The 23,263-nt window shown below is 40.3% G+C and overlaps 1 protein-coding gene across 1 annotated transcript in view; it reads right to left on the bottom strand.

Moving 5' to 3' along the window:
* Window positions 1-6,557: 6,557 nt before the first annotated feature.
* LOC308080810 (calcitonin gene-related peptide type 1 receptor-like) overlaps window positions 6,558-23,263 on the bottom strand; it is a 44,444-nt gene continuing 27,738 nt past the window's right edge. The window contains exons 2-13 of the mRNA XM_080422827.1: window positions 21,214-21,313; window positions 20,209-20,350; window positions 18,542-18,652; window positions 17,180-17,292; window positions 16,365-16,456; window positions 14,935-15,061; window positions 13,759-13,912; window positions 12,763-12,823; window positions 11,924-11,990; window positions 9,285-9,503; window positions 7,446-7,487; window positions 6,558-6,902 (exon numbers count right to left, since the gene is read on the bottom strand). Of these exons, the coding sequence (XP_080278953.1) occupies window positions 6,684-6,902; window positions 7,446-7,487; window positions 9,285-9,503; window positions 11,924-11,990; window positions 12,763-12,823; window positions 13,759-13,912; window positions 14,935-15,061; window positions 16,365-16,456; window positions 17,180-17,292; window positions 18,542-18,652; window positions 20,209-20,350; window positions 21,214-21,303 (1,437 nt within the window). The 5' untranslated portion in view covers window positions 21,304-21,313 and the 3' untranslated portion in view covers window positions 6,558-6,683. The remainder of the gene's footprint in view (window positions 6,903-7,445; window positions 7,488-9,284; window positions 9,504-11,923; window positions 11,991-12,762; window positions 12,824-13,758; window positions 13,913-14,934; window positions 15,062-16,364; window positions 16,457-17,179; window positions 17,293-18,541; window positions 18,653-20,208; window positions 20,351-21,213; window positions 21,314-23,263) is intronic.

The following is a 23,263-nucleotide window of genomic DNA, read 5'->3' as shown; positions in this document are numbered from 1 at the left end:
AGTATTACATACTTTCCCAGTGGTTGATTCTAAACGTTGTAACTTGACAAATGATCTATACCTAAAGTTGAAGACGATGAGGAGGGTTCTGATACATATTTTATTTTGAATAGCGTAGAGGTGTGGTGAGGGAAATACAAACACTATTGACATGACTCGTGTATATGAAGAGTTTCTCTTTTTATTTGAGCCTAATTGCGACAATATTATTTCTTCATTCTCCATTCATTTAAAACCCAGACTTGTGGAATGGATTGGTTATAAACAGTGGTGGAGAAAGTACTGAAATGTTTTACTTGAGTAAAAGTATCAACACTGCGATATAGAAATACTCTGTTAGGGTGCGCTCCCACCGCACTTTTATTTTACCTCTGGGGCGGATTCTGCCAATGCTTTGTCAATGCAAATGTGTGGATTCACGCAAGAGCGGATCTTTACGCCTGTCGCGCAGACCGTGCGTGTATCCGCTCTACACGACTTGTCCATTTGAAGCATATAACTGCTGGAGGCAGGAGCTGCTTTTCCCCCTCTGTCCAATCGGGTGAGTCGAAGGCGGACCCTCCCACGACTCAGGAAGCACCATGGTGCTCAAGGCAGAAGGCGGTGCGGGCTACGGGGGAGGGTCCTGAAAGTGAGTGACAGGTGGGTCACTGCGTTTTTTTTTTAATCCACTGGCTTCAAAAACCTGTGGCCGCGCACAACCTGCGTTTAACAGCAGCCAACCATGTTTCGGTGGGAGCACGCCCTTACAAGTAAAAGCCCTAAATTCAAAGTCCAACATTTACTTGAGTAAAAGTACAAAAGTATTGGTATCAAAATGTACTTAAAGTACCAAAAGTAAAAGTACTCGTTATGCAGAAGGTCCCATTTCAAAAGTTCAAATGTATAAATTGTGTACAAATCTTTTGAAAATAGCAGATCTACAAGCTCACAATGCGTCGCGATGCGACGCATTGTGAGCTTGTAGATCGGCTATTTTCAAATGGATGAAATGTATATAGGGCTGAAGTGGTTAATGTATGTTTTGTAATAATAATGAAAATCTACAAAGTAACTAACTAAAGTTGTCAAACAATTGTAGTGGAGTAAAAGTACAATATTTTCCTCTGAGATGTAGTGGAGTAGAAGTAAAAGTACTGAAAATGGGAGATACTCCAGTAAAGTAAAAAATACCTCAAAATTGTACGTAAGTACAGTACTTGAGTAAATGTACTGTACTTAGTTACTTTACACCACTGGTTATAACACTTGTCATTCTGTGATTCCACACGCTTGCTGTCAGCACAGTGTTCTGATGTATTTATGAAAGCTAAACCAATATAGTGGTTGTAGAAAGCTGAAACCAGCAGCACCCTACTTAATAATGGACTTTATCTTTATCTAGAAAAACAAGTAACAAAAACATTGTTAAATGTTCTTACTGGTGTACATTTTTTTAGACTTTCTTTAAGCATATTAGTTTCTAGTCTAAGAATTTAGTGTGAAAATATAATACAAATTCTGCCGAATTCCACCCAGCGCTTACCCTCAGATACTTTCAAAACATAACATGGAAAATATAAATAACCCCATGCACTCCTATGTAACACTTTCTGGGTAACACGAGTGTGCTCTGTTTTAGAAGCAGAAACCAGTGGTAGAACAGCAGAGCCCAGAGGAATTGTTTAAATGTTTAAATCTTAAATTATTAATTCATCAAAACAACAACGAGTCGACCGCAGGCCGTGGAAAGAAGTCAGGATAAACAGATTTGATTCATAGGAACTTAGCCTCTATAACGTTCTTTGTATACCACCGTGTCTTAGTGTATGTAATGTTCAACAAAAGTATAAATATGTACAGAGTAGACAATGTTCACTTTTCACACTTTCCCCTTTCTCTCCCGTCTTCCTTTCTTACACACACACACACACACACACACACACACACACACACACACACACACACACACACACACACACACACACACACACACACACACACACACACACACACACACACACACACACACACACACACATCTCTCTCCAGCATTTTGGAAATAGTTGGTTATGAACATGAGAATACAATGAATGACTTAAATGCACTTGAACTCCTTCATCACAAGCCCAAGGGTCATTTTATGTGCCAGACAAAATCATACTGGGAACCTTATTTTCAACTTTTAACCCATTTTAGACCGGGAACGCATCTGTGTGTCATTTTCAGATTTCTTTGGCTATTCAAAAATAGCAGATATACAAGCTCATAGCGCGGCACCGAGTGCCGCGCTATGAGCTTGTAGATCTGTTATTTTGGAAAAATCGTGAAAATTCTTGCAAATCTTGGAACATATATGTTTTAAAGCGAACATTTGTAAAATATTTAGTTCCAGGGACCTCCAGAAGCAAAGATTTGAGTTACTAATGTCCGCAAAAAAAAAACGCGGTGCCGCGCTATGAGCTTGTATATCTGCTATTTTTGAATAGCCCAAAGAAATCTGAAAATGACACACAGATGCCGCGTCCCGGTCTTAAAGGGTTAAGATGCAAAAACTGAAATGAGTTGAACAAAAAAAAAAACGAAGTGAGATTCTAGCTAAACCGGAATGATTGGTGGACATAAAAGTGCTTTTTTTGGGGGGGGGGGAAGATAGTACAAAACATAAGTAGTTCCTTGAGGAAATGACCAGGTCCTTTACATAAGTACGTAAGATAGAGATTATGGAGTGATAAACCTCTGCCTTTGTTTTCCAAAATGATGAATCATATTGGAAAGGACCACAGGATTTCTGAGAGGGATTGTTCACCCAAAATCCTCCATTTCCTTGTCTTAACCCATTAAGACCGGGACCGGGACCGGGACATCTGTGTCATTTTAAGATTTCTTTGGCTATTCAAAAACAGCAGATATACAAGCTCATAGTGCTGCCGCGCTATGAGCTTGTAGATCCGGAAAATCTCATTTCCATTTGATTTCAGGAAGGAGTCTGGCCTGAAGGCTTGTATGGGCGTTTCTAGCGCATTACCAAAAAGCCGAGCCTATCAGCGTCGTCGCTCATCGTTCTGTGATTGACAGCGAAAGTTGGCCAATCAGGTGGCGAGTTCGAGTGAGCCCGAATGGCACCGAGTGCAGCCTGAATGCAGCCGACAAAACACGAACGGCAGCCATCTTTTCTGTGCGCTATTTTCTCCGCTGTTTTTTTACTTCAAAAAGCTCTCAAACTTCTATTTTGAGGCACGGAATTTACTTATAAGATATCGTTTGGATAGAATTTAGTTATTTAACTTCATATATGTGGTCAATTAATCATGACAGAGCCTATTTAAAACCGGCAGGGGCGGGCAGTGACACGCATGTATCCGAATAAGGCATAAGGCAATATTTTGGGCATGGCCGTCTCAAAAGTCCCGTTGCATCACATTAGTCTGGAAGTGGTAAAACTGCACTGGCTGAAGTGGGAAACAGCTGATTGGCTGAAGGGGTTGTCAGTCAACGGTATTACTCCCGCCCAACTCCAGCCCACAGCCAAAATTGCAGAATGGGCGATCATGCCCAGACTTACTCCTGAAATAAATTACAAATGAGATTTCCGGAGGGAGGGTTTACCAGGCTAGCGGATCCCCATCTAAAAATATTTTGTTCCATGGAGCCCCAGAAGCAAAGGTTTGAGTAAAAAATGTATATATATATACATATTCAAAGATTTGCACACATTTTCACAATTCTTTTTTCAAAGATAGCACATCTACAAGCTCATATCTGCTATTTTTTTTATAGTCAAAGAAATCTTAAAATTACACAGATGCTTTCCCGGATTGAATGGGTTAACCCATTAAAGCCGGGAACGCATCTGTCATTTTAGATTTTAACCACTTTAAGGGAGGAGTTCACCCAAAAAATGACTTATTTTCTATCAATTACACACCCCATGAAGCCTTAATTTCATGGATTTATTTTTGTTTTTGTGGCATTCCTAAGACAATAATTTGATGACCGTGTGTATTTCCGGTAGGAGACACAAATAATTTGTGTCTCCTACCGGATGCATTAGCCGGTAGGAGACGGGAATCAAATTATTAGCTTAAGAATGCGACAAAAACAAAAAAGAATCCATGGATTCAAGGCTTCATAGGGTGTGCAATTGATAGAAAATAAGTCCTTTTTTGGGTGAACTCCTCCTTTAACCATTATTTTATACTTTGGCTACTCAAAAATAGCAGATATGCAAGCTCATAGCGCGGCTCATAGCGCGGCACTCGGATTTTTTATCGTGCAAATCAGAATATATATTTAAAAAAATTAAAGCGAACATTTTTAACTCAAATCTTTGCTCTTGCCCTGGAACAACATATTTTGAGATGGGGGTCCGCTGCCAAATACATATCATTTTGTATTTTTTTTTTGTATATTTGTAGAATCCCCAGAAGCAAAGATTTGAGTTACAAATATTTGCTTAAAAAATAAATATATTCAAAGATTTGCAGAAATGTTCATGAACATTGCAGATCTATAAGCCCAGCACTCAGTGCCGCACTATGAGCTTGTATATCTGCTATTTTTGAATAGCCAAAGTATAAAATAATGGGTAAAGTGGAACATCACAGATAACATGCTATCCATCTTTACCTGTTTCTTGATGGTATCAATCAACCACTTTAACAAAACTAAAACGCATTACACACAAACCAAACGGCCGCACCATAGTTTTACATGGGCAGTGCTGTTGTTGCACAAATCCGTGTCAGCTGTCTCTCTCTCTCTCTCTCTCTCTCTCTCTCTCTCTCTCTCTCTCTGTGTGTTCTCTCTAGAGGTCCCTTTTCCACCAAGAGAACTTTTGGTTCTCAGAACTGGTTCCGTTCTAGATTCTTGGAACCGTGGTGCTTTCACGGAACTGTCCGCGAACCGGCCCGCATTTCCACCAAATTTTAAGCAGAACCGATTGTATTTGAGGGGCTAGCATAGCTGAATGGTTAGAGAGCCTGTCTGGTGAGCCAGGAGTCCCCAGTTCCCCCCAGGTTCAATTCCAGGCCTCGCCAGCAATGTGTCAAAATATGACCGGTCCAAGTGTCCATTTCATAGGGGAAATTCAATTGTCAATGGCAGTTACAGTTTTCCTTTTCCTTTTATTATATGATGATTTTTCACATGCTTTGGCCATTGTTTATATCGCATCTGCATCTTCCAACCTGCAGAATAGTGACACACCCGCTTTGGTTCCCAGTTCAGGGCAAGACAAAACAAGTATCTTTTGGTTCCAGTTCCGGAACCAACTTTTAGGGTTCTGAACCAGGTCCTTTTCGGTGGAAACGCTCTGAACTGGTTAAAAATTAGGCGGGGAAAAAATAACGGAACCGGTTCAAGCTCTGTAGAAAAGGGGCCTCTCTGTCTGTTCTCTTCTCTCTGTCGCTGTGTGGCCCAACCCAGCAGAACCAGCATCTACACCTATTGTATTACTAGTGTGTGCTTGTGAACAAAAACAGTTAACCAAAACTCAAAAGCTGTTTCAATCAAGCGCATATCCTGTCATTTTATGAAATATGTACCATCCCCTTTCGGAAGTGCCATCCAAATTAAACATTTGAAGCATGTTTTGCTAAATTACAGCTCCGAATGCTGTGTGGAATGAGCCATCGGCCACCAAACTCTTTCTCTGCCAAAATGCAGCAGTTCCAGTGAAAGACAGAGCAGAGTGAACGTGTCCTGCAATGCTAACATTGCTCCTCTTCAGTCTCAGTGCTTAAGTGTTCAGAGATCGCAGTGGTGACCTCTAATCCGTATGAATTACTTGTGCAGATAACGTGGGTAGTAATAATCCATTTGAGTCTTCCCCTACGTCCAAGAAAAGCCTCTCGGAATATTAAACCGCAACAGTTTATGCTTACTAGTATGTGCCAGGGACAACAATAGGGTCTCTCCCAAAAAATCCCTGTTGGGACTTTTGGCGAAAGAGATGTTTTTCAGAAGAAGTTAAAAGAAAAAAGAAAATGCTACAAACCATAACTGCACGGAAATAATAATCAACTTTCCATCTTGTCTCAGCGGGGAAAAAAAATCTGCAATATCACTCCAGTCACCAAAAAAAAAAAAAAAAAAAATCCCAAAAGAAGAAAAAAAGATAATCTCAAGGTAAGCCCGAAGCAGGAGGTTGGCAGCAGCTTATAAACAGTGGTGGAAAAAGTACTCAAATTCTTTACTTAAGTAAAAGTACCAATACTGCAATATAAAAATACTCTGTTACAAGTAAAAGTCCAGAATAAAAAATGTACTTGAGTAAAAGTACAAAAGTATTGGCATCAAAATGTACTTAAAGTATCAAAAGTAAAAGTACTAAATATTTGAAAATAGCCGATCTACAAGCTCACAACGCGTCGCGCTGCGACGCGTTGTGAGCTTGTAGATCTGCTATTTTCAAATAGCCTAGGTATAAAATAGGGCTAAAGTGGTTAATGTATGTTTCATTATATCATAATTTACATCTGAAAAGTAACTAGTAACTAAAGTTTTCAAGTAAATGTAGTGGAGTAAAAGTACGATATTTGCCTCTGAGATGTAGTGGAGTAGAAGTAAAAGTAATGGAAATTGGAAATACTCAAGTAAAGTACAAATACCTCAAAATTGTACTTAAGTACAGTACTTAAGTAAATGTACTTAGTTACTTTCCACCACTGCTTATAAAGCTCGTCATCAACGATCAAACGATCTCAGGCGAAAGGGTTGTCCGACCTGAGGATGGTGGTCTCGATGTCGTGGTAGCTCTTGCCGTTCAGGTGCTCCGTGTGGCTCTCGATGCTGTAGCAGCGGTGGACCTCGGTCAGGGACGACGCCACGTAGGAGCCCGGCCGGAAGATGCCGGAGTGGGAGAATGTCCCGCTGAACTGCATCCGCTGCTGGTTCCAGTGTCGTCTCAGGACGGTCTGCACCTGCAAGGAGCAAAACCACGTGGTGGAAAAAGTACTCGCATTTTCTACTTGAGTAAAAGTATCAATACTGCAATGTTGAAACACTCTGTTACAAGTAAAAGTCCGGAATTCAAAATTTACTTGAGTAAAAGTACAAAAGTATTGGTATCAAAATGTACTTAAAGTACCAAAAGTAAAAGTACTCATTATGCAGAATGTCCCATTTCAAGTTTTCAAATTAATTAAAATCTTTAGAAAATAGCAGATGTATCTCGCATCGCGACGCATTGTGAGCTTGTAGATCTGCTATTTTCAAATGGACAAAATAAATATAGGGCTGAAGTGGTTTTGTAATAATAATCTAAATCTACAAAGTAACTAGTAACTAAAGTTTTCAAATAATTGTAGTGGAGTAAAAGTACCATATTTTCCTCTGAGATGTAGTGGAGTAGAAGTACAAGTACAGAAAATTGGAAATACTCCAGTAAAGTAAAAAATACCTCAAAATTGTAAGTACAGTACTTGAGTAAATGTACTTAGTTACTTTACACCACTGCTGCTTACCTCGCCATTGAAGAAGCAGAATATCGTAGCAACCAGCAGACCCTGGGAGCAAAAATAAACACATACACAAATAAATAAATAGCCCTTCACAATGACTTTATAAAACTACATTTTAGAAATAATTAGCGATGCACGATATTATCGGTAGCATATCGATATCGGACGATATTTCATAAAAAAATGCAATATCGTTATCGAACCAATATTCTGATATTTTTTCACAGATTTTGACCGATATTTCATCGATATTTCACAGATAGAAAAAATTCAGCAATGAGCTCAATATGAATATAATATACAATAGTGTAATACATACATGGGCAACTGGCTGGAATACTGATATATTATTGATTTCAGCTGTTATTACAATTCCAAACATGCAAACATGACCCGCTTTAATGACCTCAGTCTATATTAGTAGCTTAATGACTAGTATAAAAATTCTATTGTCTCTTTTATGGCCAATGTATTTGTATTTAAGTTTAAAAAGTTTACATAAGTAACTAAATGCATCTAAATCTGGATTCCAATAAAAAAAATCACACCCAGTGTGAAGTGAGCGGTGCTATTTATGAGTTATTAATTTCATCACGCATCTCGGTAGCCAATCACAGCACGTCCTGCGAAGTGACGTGCTTACATTTTTTACATTATTATTAATTTCATCATGCGTCTCGCTAGCCAATCACAGCGCGTCTGCGAAGTTTGAAGTTAATTTCATCATGTGTCTCGCTAGCCAATCACAGCACCTCCTGCAAAGCTTAGCCTATGGGCGTGTGTTCCACAGCATGGCGTCACAGCGAAAGACACATTTTCGTGACGGAAAGAAAAACTTTCACCACGGATGGGTCCTAAACCCTCTTATCCACCTGTTTCCTAGGCTTTTCACTTCCTGTGTGTGTTCCACTTCCTGTCGATTTGATCCAATGAAATCCAATGAAACTGGTCAGATGACTAATGATATCCAATGAAATCCGACAGGAAGTGGAAAACACGCAGCCTAGGAAACAGGTGAATAGGAGCGGTTACACCGCTCAAAAACCCTCTTATAGGAGCGGTTACACCGCTCAAAAACCCTCTTATAGGAGCGGTTACACCGCTCAAAAATGGCAAAAATAGCATATCTACAAGCTCAAAAAGCGTCGCGCCGCGACGCCTCTTGAGCTTGTAGATCGGCTATTTTTGCTACTTTTGTGTGACATAGAATGGCGAAGTACAGCATTCAGTTACGAAAAAAGTTTCAATATGGAGATAAGAGGTTTCTGCCCGAACAAAATTATGCAATGTGGCCCTCTGGAGTAGTGGTGGAAAGTAACTAAGTACATTTACTCAAGTACTGTACTTAAGTACAATTTTGAGGTATTTGTACTTTACTTGAGTATTTCCAATTTCCAATACTTTTACCTCTACTCCACTACATCTCAGAGGCAAATATTGTACTTTTACTCCACTACAATTATTTGAAAACTTTAGTTACTAGTTACTTTCAGATATAAACTATGATATAATGAAACATACATTAACCACTTTAGCCCTATTTTATACCTAGGCTATTTGAAAATAGCCGATCTACAAGCTCACAACGCGTCGCATCGCGACGCGTTGTGAGCTTGTAGATCTGCTATTTTCAAATATTTAGTACTTTTACTTTTGGTACTTTAAGTACATTTTGATGCCAATACTTTTGTACTTTTACTCAAGTAAATTTTTAATTCTGGACTTTTACTTGTAACAGAGTATTTTTATATTGCAGTATTGGTACTTTTACTTAAGTAAAGAATTTGAGTACTTTTTCCACCACTGTGTATCGGCACCAAAATCAACACCGCTGTACTCCACCTGGTAGTGTATGAGGATGTTCATGATGTATTGGAAGATTTCGGAGGCCAGGCGACCGTGGGGCTTGTAGGGGAAGAGGACAAACTGGATGCCGAGCAGGGGCACCAGGATGAGCGTGGCTCTGACCGCCTTCATGTACAGGCTGGACTCCGCCTGGTGGGTCACCTTCAGCTTGGTGATGAGCACGCGCACGATGTTCAGCAGGAAGAACAGGTTGACCTACCAGGACAAAACAAGAAATGATGACGCAGTCCTATTAACCCATTAAGACCTGAGGCGATTCTTTAAAAAAAATCTAAATCCTAACAGTTTTTTGAAGAAAATATAAAAAATATTTTTTCACGATTTTTTTCAAAAATAGCAGATCTACAAGCTCGTAGCGCGGCACTCGGTGCCGCGCTATGAGCTTGTATATCTGCTATTTTTGAATAGCCAAAGACATCTAAAGTGACACAGAAGCGTTACAGGTATCAATGGGTTAATACCAGGTTGATCTCTCCAGCGTCCCTGCACGGAACCAAATGGACTCTTTCGCTCGCAGAGTAACAAATCGCTGTTGGAGGCGGCGCCGTGTGTGTGTGTGTGTGTGTGTGTGTGTGTGTGAGGAGTCAAGTCAATAGTTTGTTTGGTGGCGACGACCACACTTTTTTTTGTTTGTTCTGGGCTATGATCCCATAGCATGGGAGGACGCCCGTCGTTCAGAGTATGGGGAAGTCTCGGGGAAGTCTCCCCATTGGCGTAAAGGGTTGAAGGACAGCCAAATGATGAAAAGGTCGCTAGAAAGTGTTTAGAAAGTGTCAAGAAAGTGTTGAGTAGTTGATCAGTCTCTTCCTAGACCAGGCTGCAAGCAACCTGGTAAAAAAAAGAATAGTTAAAAAGATAGTTCACCCAAAAAAATCATGTTTTTTCTATCGATTAGTCACCCCATGGAGACTTGAATTAATGGATATCTTTTTGTTTTTGTCGCATTCCTAAGCCAATAATTTGATAGCCTCGGAAACCCAGGCTTTTTTTTTTGTTACAAAAGAAAAAAAGCCTGGGGGAGCCATGCAGGAACGATGGTCTTGGACCTTGTTATCTCCTAACCAATCAGAGTGCAGAGGGGCGTCGCTCTAAATTTGGTGACGTCAGCGTGCTCCGTGCACAGCCCGAGGGGGGGAGGGGAGGGGAGGCGGGGACATAGATTGGTGAAGCAATAGGAAGCCACGCACAAATCCGGGCGGCTGTGTTTGGGTCCGCCCTTCAAGACCATGGATTGAGCTCGTAGCCTCAGGCTAATAATTTGATGACCAGCGGTTCCGGTAGGCAGCGGTTCCGGTAGGAGACACAAAGGAGACTCTTTGTGTCTACTACCGGCTCACACAGTCGCTTCTTTTGGGCTTGTTTTCCTAGACTGGGTTGCTGGTCTTTCTCACAAAATATGGCAAACGCTGGTGCCCGGACCCCACTTTGGTTTGAGGAAGAGCCTCGAGGCTCGAAAACGTTACCAAATAATCTTTTTTTGCAAAAGGGGAAACACTTTATTGGTGTGCAGATTTGTATTCTTTTTTTGTGTATAAGGTCTCGACACTGACATTTGTTTGTGGTCATTTTTGCATTGCGTGGGATTTGACCTTTAAAGTAACTAAGTACATTTACTCAAGTACTGTACGTAAGTACCATTTTGAGGTATTTTTTACTTTACTGGAGTATTTCCAATTGTCAGTACTTTTACTTTACTCCACTACATCTCAGGCAAATATTGTATTTTTTTTTACTCCATTACAATTATTTTAAAACTTTAGTTACTAGTTACTTTGTAGATTTTGGTTGTTATAACAAAACATACATTATATACCTATATACATTTCGGCCATTTGAAAATAGCAAAGTATCAAAAGTACCAAATAGAGCTTGTAGATCTGCTATTTTCAAAATATTTTGTATACATTTGAAACTTTGTGGAAAATAAAAAAATAAATAAAAAGCTTGTGAAATGGGAATTTCTGCATTATGAGTATTTTCTACTTTTGTACTTTAAGTACATTTTGATACCAATAATGTTGCACTCTTAATCAAGTGCATTTTTTATTCCAGACTTTTACTTGTAACAGGGTATTTCTACATTCCAGTATTGATACTTTTACTTAAGTAAACAATCAGAGTATTTTTTCCACCACTGGTTAAAGGTTTCGTGACATTCAGTTTTACAACACGTTGAAAGTCTTTGTCATGGTCCTTCAAACGTGTATAAAAAGTTTTAACTGAAAATTCCACTCCAGTTATTCATTGCAGGTGTTTTTCTCTCACAGTTCTAAAGCCTTTTCAACTGCAATGAAAAAATAAATCTTTGCCTGCGGGTGTCACTGTTGAGAGGGATTTTGCCTGTCAATCATCACCTCTGCTCCGCAGAGGTGATGATTGGGGAGGATAGGGTAGGGGATGGGCGAGGAGGAGAGTGGCCTATGACTTCACACTCCAAGGGCCAATCTCAGATTACTTTTCAGCCTAAATTATTCAGAAAACCCCAGACCACAGAAAATCCACTGAATGTTCAAAGTTGAGTTTTTTGGGGTGTAATTGAAGTCATAAAACCCCCCCCAAAAAACATAAAAAATAAAAAAAGTGAAAATGAATGTCATAGAACCTTTAACACTTACCAGCAACGCAGCACAGATGGGCCCGTGGATGATGTAGAGCAGAGAGGTGTCAGAACTAATCCAGCAACTGCGTGAACAACAGGAATAATAATAGTTTAATTGTCGCAATTAATCCATTAATACATTGAAAAGGACACGGAGAACATACAGTAGGACAGCTGATTGACTAGAGAGAGCAATTTGATTTCATTTAACCCATTAAAGCATCTGGCATTTTAGATTTCTTTGGCTATTCAAAAATAGCAGATCTACAAGCTCATAGCGCGGCACCGAGTGCCGCGCTATGAGCTTGTAGATCTGCTATTTCATATAAATCATGAACATTTCTGCAAATCTTTAAATATATATATTTTTTTCAAGCAAACATTCTTTACTCAAATATTTACTTAATACAGTGGAAAAAAATGATCAAAATGTTTTCTAAATCCTAACAGTTTTCTGAGAAACGTTATGTTGCTATTATATCAGCGGTGCTCAAACGTTTTCATGTCAAGGGACCCCCAAAATTATATGTATTTGGCCGCGGACCCCCATCTCAAAACATTTTGTTCCAGGGACCCCCCCCTCCCCCCCAGAAGTAAATATTTGAGTAAAAAAGATTTGCTTGGAAAAAAGAAAAAAAATCAAAGATTTGCACAATTAAAAAAAAAAAAAAAAAAAAAAAAGGCAGATCAACAAGCTCATAGAGCTTGTAAATCTGCTATTTTTTTTTTAAGCCAGAGAAATCTAAAATGACACAGATGCATTCCCGCATCTTAATGGGTTAACTCTGATAGTAAAAAGGGGACCATGGGCTTTGACAGTGTAGAACATTAGGAAACCAAATAAAAAAGGCTCACCTGTCATTGTAGTAAAAGCGACGGGCGACTGCATGGATCAGTGCCGGGATGAGTGGAAAACCTGAGCAGAAAATTAAGACGAATTTTAATTAATCACATTGTCTGATAAAATGTGATACATTATCATAAAAAAACATATTACGCCACCATCCTGTGAAAGCACAGAAACAATTCACATAAAGGCATTCGCAGAGCCCTTTTGTGTAGTTTGTACTTGGATGTATAGTCTTGAACAGCTTATTCTGTTATGTTATCGATGTTTGATATCAATAAGCTACTTTATAATCCTATTGGCTACATGGGAGTCTTTTGGATTTTGGTTGTCTCATCTTCAGCGGTGGAAAAAGTACTCACATTTTTTTTACCTAAGTAAAAGTATCAATACTGCAATGTAGAAGTACTCTGTTAGGGCGCGCTCCTACCGCACGTTTATTTTACCTCTGGAGCGGAATCTGCCAATGCTTTGTCAATGCAAATGCGTAGATTCATGGTCTTGCGCATTTTTCCGTGAATCCACGCATTTGCATTGACAAAGCATTGGCATATTCCGGCCCCAGAGGTCAAATAAAAGTGCGGTGCGAGCGTGCCCTAACAAGTAAAAGTCCGGAATTAAATTCGATGCGACGCGTTGTGTGCTTGTAGATCGGCTATTTTCAAATAGCCTAGGTATAAAATAGGGCTAAAGTGTTTAATGTATGTTTTATAATGTAATAATTGATTTATCGCGATGCGAGGCATTGTGAGCTTGTAGATCTGCTATTTTCAAATGATTTTTTATTCATTTTACACATTTGAAAACTTGTGAAATGGGACATTCTGCACAATGAGTATACTTTCTACTTTTGGCACTTTAAGTACATTTTGATACCAATAGTTTTCTTTTGTACTTTCACTCAGGTAAATTTTGAATTCCGGACTTTTACTTGTAACAGTAGTAGCCTAATTTTGAACATTGCAGTATTGATGCGAGTACTCTTTCCACCACTGTATACTCACCCCATCCTAGGAGGTAATACCACATGAGATGTTGCTTCTCTGCAAACACCGCCACCACGATGAGCGTGTGGAGGTAGATGCCCTCGCACAGCATCCAGAAGTAGTTACAGCTCAGCAAATACAGATGGATGAAGTTGATAATCTTGCAGCTCACCTAGAAAAGATTCAAAGAGGAGGGTTTATTATTATTTTTTTGCTTATTCATTAGGACTGCCCATTAGTTGGCACGTAAAAAATGTCGGTTAGTCTTCCTGCAGACCTGGGGGTGTGGGCTTAACCCATTAAGACCTGAGGCGATTCTTTAAAAAAATCTAAATCCTAACAGTTTTTTGAAAAAAAATCAAAAAAAAAGTTTTAAGATTTTTCAAAAATAGCAGATCTACAAGCTCGTAGCGCGGCACTCAGTGCCGCGCTATGAGCTTGTATATCTGCTATTTTTGAATAGCCTAAAGAAATCTAAAAGTGACACAGATGCGTTCCAGGTATTAATGGGTTAAGTATGATGCAGGACCCTGATTTGAACTCTGAGAGAAAACAGTTTCCTCGCTACAACCACTTCCAACTTTCACTTTCAAGAACCTGAATTGAACTCTAAAAGAAAACGGTTTCCAACTTCCAACTTTCACTGGCAGGAACCTGAATTGAACTCTAAAAGAAAACGGTTTCCAACTTTCACTGTGTCTCAACGAGATTCACTTGTGAAACAGTTTGGTCAAAAATCCAAATCAGGACCATTATCCAGATTGACATCTAGTTTGAAATAAGAAATGATTCATTGCACTTGCAGCGTTGACTGAAACAATATTGTCTTTGTTGTAAAAGACATTCCACTTTTTTTTCTTTTTTTTAAAGAAGACATTCTTGTAATGAACAATAACAATAACATGTAATAATTCAAACAATGTCCAAGGCACACAGTGACCTAAATGACTTTCTATTGTTCAAATAGCACTACATGTTAAAGATAATGACATAAGAGCACCGCATGAGTCAACAATCACCAAGCAGTTTTTGGCGCGTTTCACCGTTTTTAGCGCTCCCTCAGCAGGCGTTGCTTCTAAATGTTGGCGCTCTTCGGCGATAGTTAAGTCTTCTTTCACTTTCTCCCCGCCGTTTGGTGCCTCTCCCTCCTTTCGCTCTATGGGAGGAAATCCTTCAGCTAAATATCGGACTCACATAATTACTCTGCATGACTTGCTGGTTGTTGGCCACCGTTGTGAACATGATGATGGTGATGATGGAGTTCAGGACGAAGGAGAAGAACAGGTTCTTGTGCAGTGTTATCCTCTGGCAACTGAGACTCCTGCAAGGATCAGGGACAGACAGTTTGGACCAAATCACACACATATTGCTTATAATACATGGATTAAAGCAAGGAAAAGATCCCACGACTGAAAATGTTTGTATCAGTACGTTTTAACAGCGGGCGACTCTCGGGCGATCGCCGGGCGACATCGTCCAAAAGATAAAGCAAATCCATCTTTCATCGCCCCCCCGCCCACTTCGCCCTATCGCCAGTAGTTGCCTGCTCTCATAGACATATAATGCACTTCCGGAAAATACTATCCTGAATCGCCCGCTGTTAAAACGCACCGTATGGCCAAGTACTAATGTGCGATTTGAGAAACATTATTTCATTCACTGCAAACAATGAGAATTGACTGATTGAATTCGTCCAAACGCCCACAGCGCCCAGGACGAGATTTGACGAGAATGTGTTTTTTTTGGGGGGGGGCACCACCGAAGAAGAGTACACCCAGAAATCACGTGATCATAACAAAAAAAAACGATCGCCTGCTTCCATGTTAAAGGATTCAAAAAAGTATAAATTTCTCTGATCTCTGTTGTTTTCAAGGTGTTTTTCAAAAAAACAAGCCACATTCAAACGGCCATATAGCTCTGGAATGGAGGATCGTGGCCGGCCAATCCCCCCCCACCCGATTCTACCGGAACCCTGTGCGTGTAATGAGCCGATCTCCGTGAGGAAGGAGGACACAGAGAATATTCCATGATTTTTCAAAGGTACAGTAAAATCGCTGTTTTCGCTGGCAAGGGGACCGGAGACGGGATGAATTAATGAATGAATTCCAGGCAGTGAAAGAGTTATGAAAGGAGCCCCCCCCCCCCCCACACTAGCACGGAGTCCTAAACAATGAACACAATATTCAATTATGATGTTTCAGTAATATTGTTCCTGCGGTTCTTCATACTGCCAAATCAGGTGAAGAAATCACAGATTGAGACTTTAACCTTTGCTTTTATATGAAATATCCGAGACTACAGTAGTAAGATTTTATGGAAGATGCTTCTAAACGTTTGATCACTTCAAATGCTCTAATCTTAAAATCATAACCGAAAATAGCCGCTCTACAAGCTCTCAATGCGTCTGCGACGCATTGAGAGCTTGTAGATCGTCTATTTTCGCTGCGCAACATGCTTCCATAGAAGACATGTTGGCGTCTATGGAATCCAAATGACTGAAAACCAGTCATGCTCGACTGAGAACTTTAATCCCTGTATTATAATAACTGTTAACCTCGCTGTATTGTAGCATTTTAAATCAAGCGCAGACAGCGAGTGTTATTTGCTGATGACACAGCGCTTACTTGAAATGGAAGAAGATCCCCAGTGATACGAAGAGTGACGTCAACGACAGCCCGTGGCCAATCAGAACCAGGTAGAAGAGATTCATCGCCGTCTACGAGGAAACAACGAATAAAGCTGAATCGGCATTTCTGAGAGACAGTTAAGGGACCCCACGAACAAATACATTATTAAATTGGGGGTCCTTGACACGTTGATATGAAAATATTTCAGCACCACTGGTTTAAACAGCATCCTAATAATAAGCAATTACACTTAAGAAACAAGGCCAAAACAACTCAACCCGCAACTTCCATTATTTATATTTACAAGTAACTTTACAGAAAACCAAGCCCAAAGTCGCTTATAATAAGCAGACTTGGCAACACTGATGGTAGCCATCGATCTTAGTGGCAGGCTGATCATAGATATAGAAACCTAGATACCTCAGTGGCCTCTGCAGTTCATTGGAGCGACCTGTATCGCGGCCGCCATTTTGGAGAGGGCAAGCTTCCTGACTACTGGCCACTCACAGCGCGTCTTTTCCGGGACCTGTCAGAATCTAGTTGTATAGAAATATCCCGTTATATTTTTATACGTAAGTAGATTTTCTTCCCGGAAGACGCGCTGTGATTGGCCAGTAGTCAGGAAAGCTTGCCTTCTCCAAAATGGCGCCCGAGATACAGACGCCTCAGAGCCGTCTACCTTTATGTCTATGAGGCCGATACCTGCAGGCCAGATGCATCCTGGGAATTGTAGTGAACAGTGAAAGGCCCGCAAAACAGACAGAAACGGGAGTGTGATTGATAGTGTGCGTTGTCCACGATGGTGGACGTACCATTCGGCCCTGCACGGTGTTGGAGACGCATTTGGTGTAGTTTGTCCAGGTCCTGTTGCTGTCCGGGTGCTGCCCCCAGTGGCCGGTCTCTGTGCACACTTTGGACGCCATCTCTGTTGACGGATATGGAATTAAGCATCAGGATGGATGGAACTGCAGAGACCAACAACTTTTTCTATTTTGTCCCTGCTGTAGTGTTGTTCTTTTTTTTCCTCATCACACATGACATAAACAGATTACATGCTGTAATAATGTTACTTTCATGAGTAACTACCAAAGTAATAGAACACATTACCGTCACAAATTGATAAATGTTATTACAGTTACTATGTGAAGCATTATAAAAATAAAAATAAACCCTGTTATGTTTGTGTTTCATCGTAACCATTCTGAACATTTTCGAAAAATGTTGAATAATTTTGAATTACGAAAAAGTGTGAGAACAAGTGATTTCGAAGGTCCCAATGGGTTAAGAGTCTGACACCACGTTGTGAGTGTTCTCAGGAGTCATGTGACATTATCTATCGAGACAATGGGACCAAGTAGGTCTACTACTTAGAAATACAAACGGCTTGTACAGTGAAACTGCGAAAGGCTCATTAAATCAGTTATGGTGCCTTTGATCGCTCCTCAGTTACTTGGATAACTGTGGTAATTCTAGAGGTAAAAAAATTAACTTAAAGGGACTGTAAACGGGAAATGCCTTGTTTGGGCATTTCCTGCTGAGAGCAGTTTTCTGGGAGGCGCTAAACACCTCACCTGTTCACACGCTCAGGTGAGTTTCAGTGATTTCATCAGAATTGATTGATGGCAGAAGACCAGTCTTATTTTTCATGACTTTGAAACAAATCTTGATATACTCAACAATTTGTTTAAATCATTCTAATTTGGCTGGGTTGGTTTATAACATATTATTCTGTGGTCTGACAAAATGTCAATACATAATACTACTTATATGCCTACTTCCTGTTTATAGGCCTACTTCCTGTTAACAGGGTATTTAAGTCTGCGGAAATAGTTCATTAACATTATTGTGGCATTCCTTTCTTTTTAGCCTGTCCTCTCCTCTTACATTTAATATCTCTTGTCCTTTTGCACTTCATTTGAAGGCGTTTTGTGACAGTAAAAGCAACACAAAAGCAATATAATGCATTACCTAGCACATACAAATAATGAAACATATTACTTTTAATTGAAAGTAATAAGTAACATTACATTTTCAAAGTAACTTCCTCAACACTGGTCATGACCCAAAAGTGACATTGACGTTTCAACAGAACAGCGCGGTAGCGGGCAGAGAGGCTACTGTAGTTTGTTATTATTAAAGGGTGATTTATTTTAAGGACATAGATAAAACTGGACCTTTGGGGTCCATATCATGGTAGTAATCTGGGCAGTGCTGCTCGGTGGTGAAGCCTGCTTCCGTCTCGTCCCAGCACAGCCATCCATCCCACGTCCTGTTGCACACGGCCTCTGGGACGACAACACAATGACACACACATGACAAATAAAGTGACAGACATACCAGAGTTTTTTTTTTTTTTTTTTTACCCATTCAGCATTCAGGAACGCATAACATGTGTCATTTTAGATCTTTTAGCTATAACCATTATTTTATACTTTGGGCTATTCAAGAATAGCAGATCTACAAGCTCATAGCGCGGCACTCGGTGCCGCGCTATGAGCTTGTAGATCTGCTATTTTTGAAAATTCGTGCAAATCTTTGAATATATATATATGTTTTTAAAACGAACATTTGTAACTCAAATCTTTGCTTCTGGGTGGGGGGGGGGGGGGGTCCCTGGAAAAAATATATTTTGAGATGGGGGTCCGCGACCAAATATATATTCTTGACATGAAAAAGTTTGAGAGCCACTGATATTATAGTGACATATAGGGTTTTCACAAAACAGTTAGGGTTTACATTAGAAGACACTTGGCCGATCTACTCTACCTGCTTGCAGATCTGCTATTTTTGAACATTTTGCAGATCAGCTATTTTTGAAAAAGAAAAATCCTTAAAATATAGTATATGATCATTTTTCAACATAGATATGATGACGATTATGATGATTATGCAAAAACGAATTGCGATTATGTAATAATTGTGACAGGCCTAGCCTCAAAAATAGCAGATCTACATGCTCAATGAGCTTGTAGATCTGCTATTTTTTGAAAAATCATGAAAATGTGTGCAAATCTTTGAATATATATTTTGTAAAGTCAACCTTTTTAGCACTGTTACAACTTCTTGGGGGTCCCTGGAACAACATATTTTGAGATGGGGGTCCGCGGCCAAATACGTATCATTTTGGGTGGTCCTTAACATGAAAATGTTTGAGAACCACTGTTTATAGCAACATAATTTTTTTTCAAAAACTGTTAGGATTTAGAAGACATTTGTAGAATCCCCCCAGAAGCAAAGATTTGAGTTACAAATGTTCGCTTTAAAAATTCATATATTCAAAGATTTGCACACATTTTCACAATTTTTCAAAAATAGCAGATCTGCTATTTTTGAATAGCCAAAGAAATCTAAAAATCACACCCTGTGTGAAGTGGGCGGTGTCTTGCTAGCTAATCACAATACTGAATGGAGTCAACCAATCATGTACAAAAGATAAATACATTTATTGAAACACTCTTTATGATGGACGAAACCATAACGTGAAAAAAACCAAAATTTGGTTTTTTTCACGTTATGGTTTCTTATATAGGGCTATGCACATGTGTCATGTGACACTGGCCAATCACAGTCCTGAATAGACTGTGATTGGCCAATAAAAGCGCAGGATAATTCTACTAATTTCCTGGGCCCAGATCACAGCGCAGGGAAATGTACATTTTTCCAAATCTCACTTATAGGGGCGGTTTCACCGCCCAAAAATGACACACAGATACGTTCCCGGCCTGAATAATGAGATAAGCTGAAAATGTGTCACAGCTGGGACAGGTTGGTCTCGTCATATTTATAGTAGAAACGTTTTATTCGGTTGTACATTTTTGATCCATTCCAGGTAAAGCCTCACCTGACTTTGGGTGATGGGAGTCTTTGAGGATCCTCTGGTAACACTCATACTGGGCCGTGAGGATCTTGTTGCGAGTGGCAAACTGTTGATTCTGGGAATTCTGGTCCGGCTGGTCAACTTCCACAGTTTCTACTGCAAGCACCTGGGGCATGCACACACACACACACACACACACACACACACACACACACACACACACACACACACACACACACGCACGCACACGCACACACAGAAAATAAGGACGCTTCTAGGGGGGTCCCCAAATTATTTTGGGAGACGTCCCAGATGATTATAGCTTAATGTGTAACATTGTTTTCTCATTCAACAGTAAACAAACCAACATACAGTGTATATATCTGCACATTTCTAAAGTGACAATTTAAGGACCTTTCAATACCAATTCTTAAATATTATGCGAGAAAGAGGCAAACATTGTGAAATTAGCCGATCTACAAGCTCACAAGGCTGTGAGCTTGTGGTTCGGCTATTTTCACAATATTTATCTGAAGAACCGAGTCAAACTAAATGCAATTCCTACAATTCCAAGTGCTTGTCAGGGTGGGGGGTCCCCAGTTCAAATAATATGATTATTTTGGGGGGGGTCCTGAAAAGTTTGGGAACCCTTGCTCTCTAAATCATTGGTTCTCAAAGTGGGGGGACCCCCAGGGGTTCTTGGAGGGGGGGGGGGGGTTCCAGGGGGTCCCCAGCAAAATGTGTAAAAATAATTTTAACGTTTCATACTTTGGCTATTCAAAAATAGCAGATCTACAAGCTCATAGAGCAGCCGCGCTATGAGCTTGTAGATCTGCTATCTTTTGAAAAATCGTGAAAATTTGTGGAAATCTTTGAATATATATATATTTCAGGCGGGGTCCCTGGAACAACATATTTGAGATGGGGGTCCGTGGCCAAATTACATATCATTTCGGGGGGGGGGGGGTCCTTGGCATGAAAAAGGTTCGAGAACCACTGCTCTCTAAATAAATGGTGTGAATTCCTCACCTCGGTGACAGAGCCCAGCAGCAGCAGCAGCGGCAGGACGACACAGGCCACACAGCAGCCAGCAGGCCCCATGGTCGCTCTGCTCTCCATAAGGGACACCCTGAGGAAATAAAGGACCAGAAATAGCTTTTAGTTTCCCACTGAAAGACATTCTCTGGCTCTGTCAGGAAACTGGAGTCAACGGGAAGGCTGGCTGACGGTGTATATATCAACACCTGGAGGGAGAGCATCATTGCGCTATTTTCATACCGCTATCTGTCGCGGTACAGCACAGCACAGTACAGTACAGTACAGTACAGTACAGTACAGTACAGCACAGCACAGCACAGCACAGTACAGTACAGTACAGTACAGTACAGTACAGTACAGCACAGCACAGTACAGTACAGTACAGTACAGTACAGTACAGCACAGCACAGCACAGTACAGTACAGTACAGTACAGTACAGTACAGTACAGTACAGTACAGCACAGCACAGCACAGCACAGCACAGCACAACACAGTACAGTACAGTACAGTACAGTACAGTACAGTACAGTACAGTACAGTACAGTACAGTACAGCACAGTACAGTACAGTACAGTACAGTACAGCACAGCACAGCACAACACAGTACAGTACAGTACAGTACAGTACAGTACAGTACAGTACAGTACAGTACAGTACAGTACAGTACAGTACAGTACGAGGGGGGAAACATGCTAGGCTATTAGGCGTCCTTGGTGTATATACGCTAAAAATAAGTTAACAGTGAATTTGTCAACGTTTATTCTTTGCCACTGTGTTGTCGTTTTATTGGCCCGAGTACGACTTGACTGGGAGTGTGACGGGCAGTAGTGTAAAGTAACAAAGTACTTTTACTCAAGTATGGACTTTGGAAAATGTATGGAAGATTTTGAGGTATTTTTTACTTTACTGGAGTATTTCCGATTTCCAATACTTTTACTTCTACTCCACTACATCTCGGATCCAAATATTGTACTTTTACTCCACTACATTTATTTGAAATTTTTTGTTACTAGTTACTTCGTAGATTTGGATTATTAATACAAAGCATACGTTTACCACTTCAGCCCTATATACATTTCGGCCATTTGAAAATAGCCGATCTACAAACTCTCGATGCGTCGCAATGCGACGCACTGTGAGCTTGCAGATCTGCGCCCCTGCCAAAACAGGGACGCCAGCCATGGTTGAAGGGCAAGACCACTTAGGGTAGAGGTTTGGGTTGTGTAGTTATCTTGCCATGATGTAACTCCAAAGGTGGGCAAGAAATATAAATAATTGCTCCATTGATTAGAAATTGATAATTCAAAATATGCTCCTCATTGACTTACATTGTACGGTAAAACAGCTCTCAAAGTCACTCTTTTAGCATATAAACTAACACAAACAATATTGATTCAGACAATATAGAACATCACAAAACCCAGTACTGTTTTTTTTTTATATATATAAATGTTAACTTCCTGTTGATTTTACTATTTTTATATAAAAAACAAGCAGTGCTGGGTTTGGTGATGTTCTATGCTGTCTGAATCAACTTAGTTTGGCTTCGTTTATGGGCTAAAAGAGTGACTTTGAGAGCTGTTTCAGCGTACAATGTGTTGTAAGTCAATGAGGAGCATATTTTGAATTATCAATTTCTAACGACTGGAGCAATTATTTTATATTTCTTGTCCACCTTTGGAGTTACATCATGGCAAGGTAACTACCTCTATACCAAAGTGGTCTTGCCCTTTAAAGTTGATACAAAACGCTGGGGGCGCTGGGGGCGTGTTCTCTCCTCCGGGGTCATCAGTGCCCATACCCTAGGTGGGGTTGGCGAAAGGGCCTTTCTGTGTGGAGTTTGCATGTTCTCCCCGTGTCTCCTAGGGTAGGTACCCTCACAAAAAACATGCAGTAATCCTGGTCACTATACTGCCTCCCCCTGGCCAGCCGGGGCGCCTGATGGAGGGGAAAGGAACTGGTTGGAATAACATGTTCCTTCCACGCGCTACGTCCAACCAGGGAAACTCTCCCCTGTCAGGTGACAAGAAGGTCAGTTGG

Source organism: Gymnoscopelus braueri (genome assembly GCF_963280865.1).
Source record: "Gymnoscopelus braueri genome assembly, chromosome: 24".
Lineage (NCBI taxonomy): Eukaryota > Metazoa > Chordata > Actinopteri > Myctophiformes > Myctophidae > Gymnoscopelus > Gymnoscopelus braueri.
Note: the sequence above shows the minus strand (reverse complement) of the source record. Positions and strands in the feature narration are given on the sequence as shown.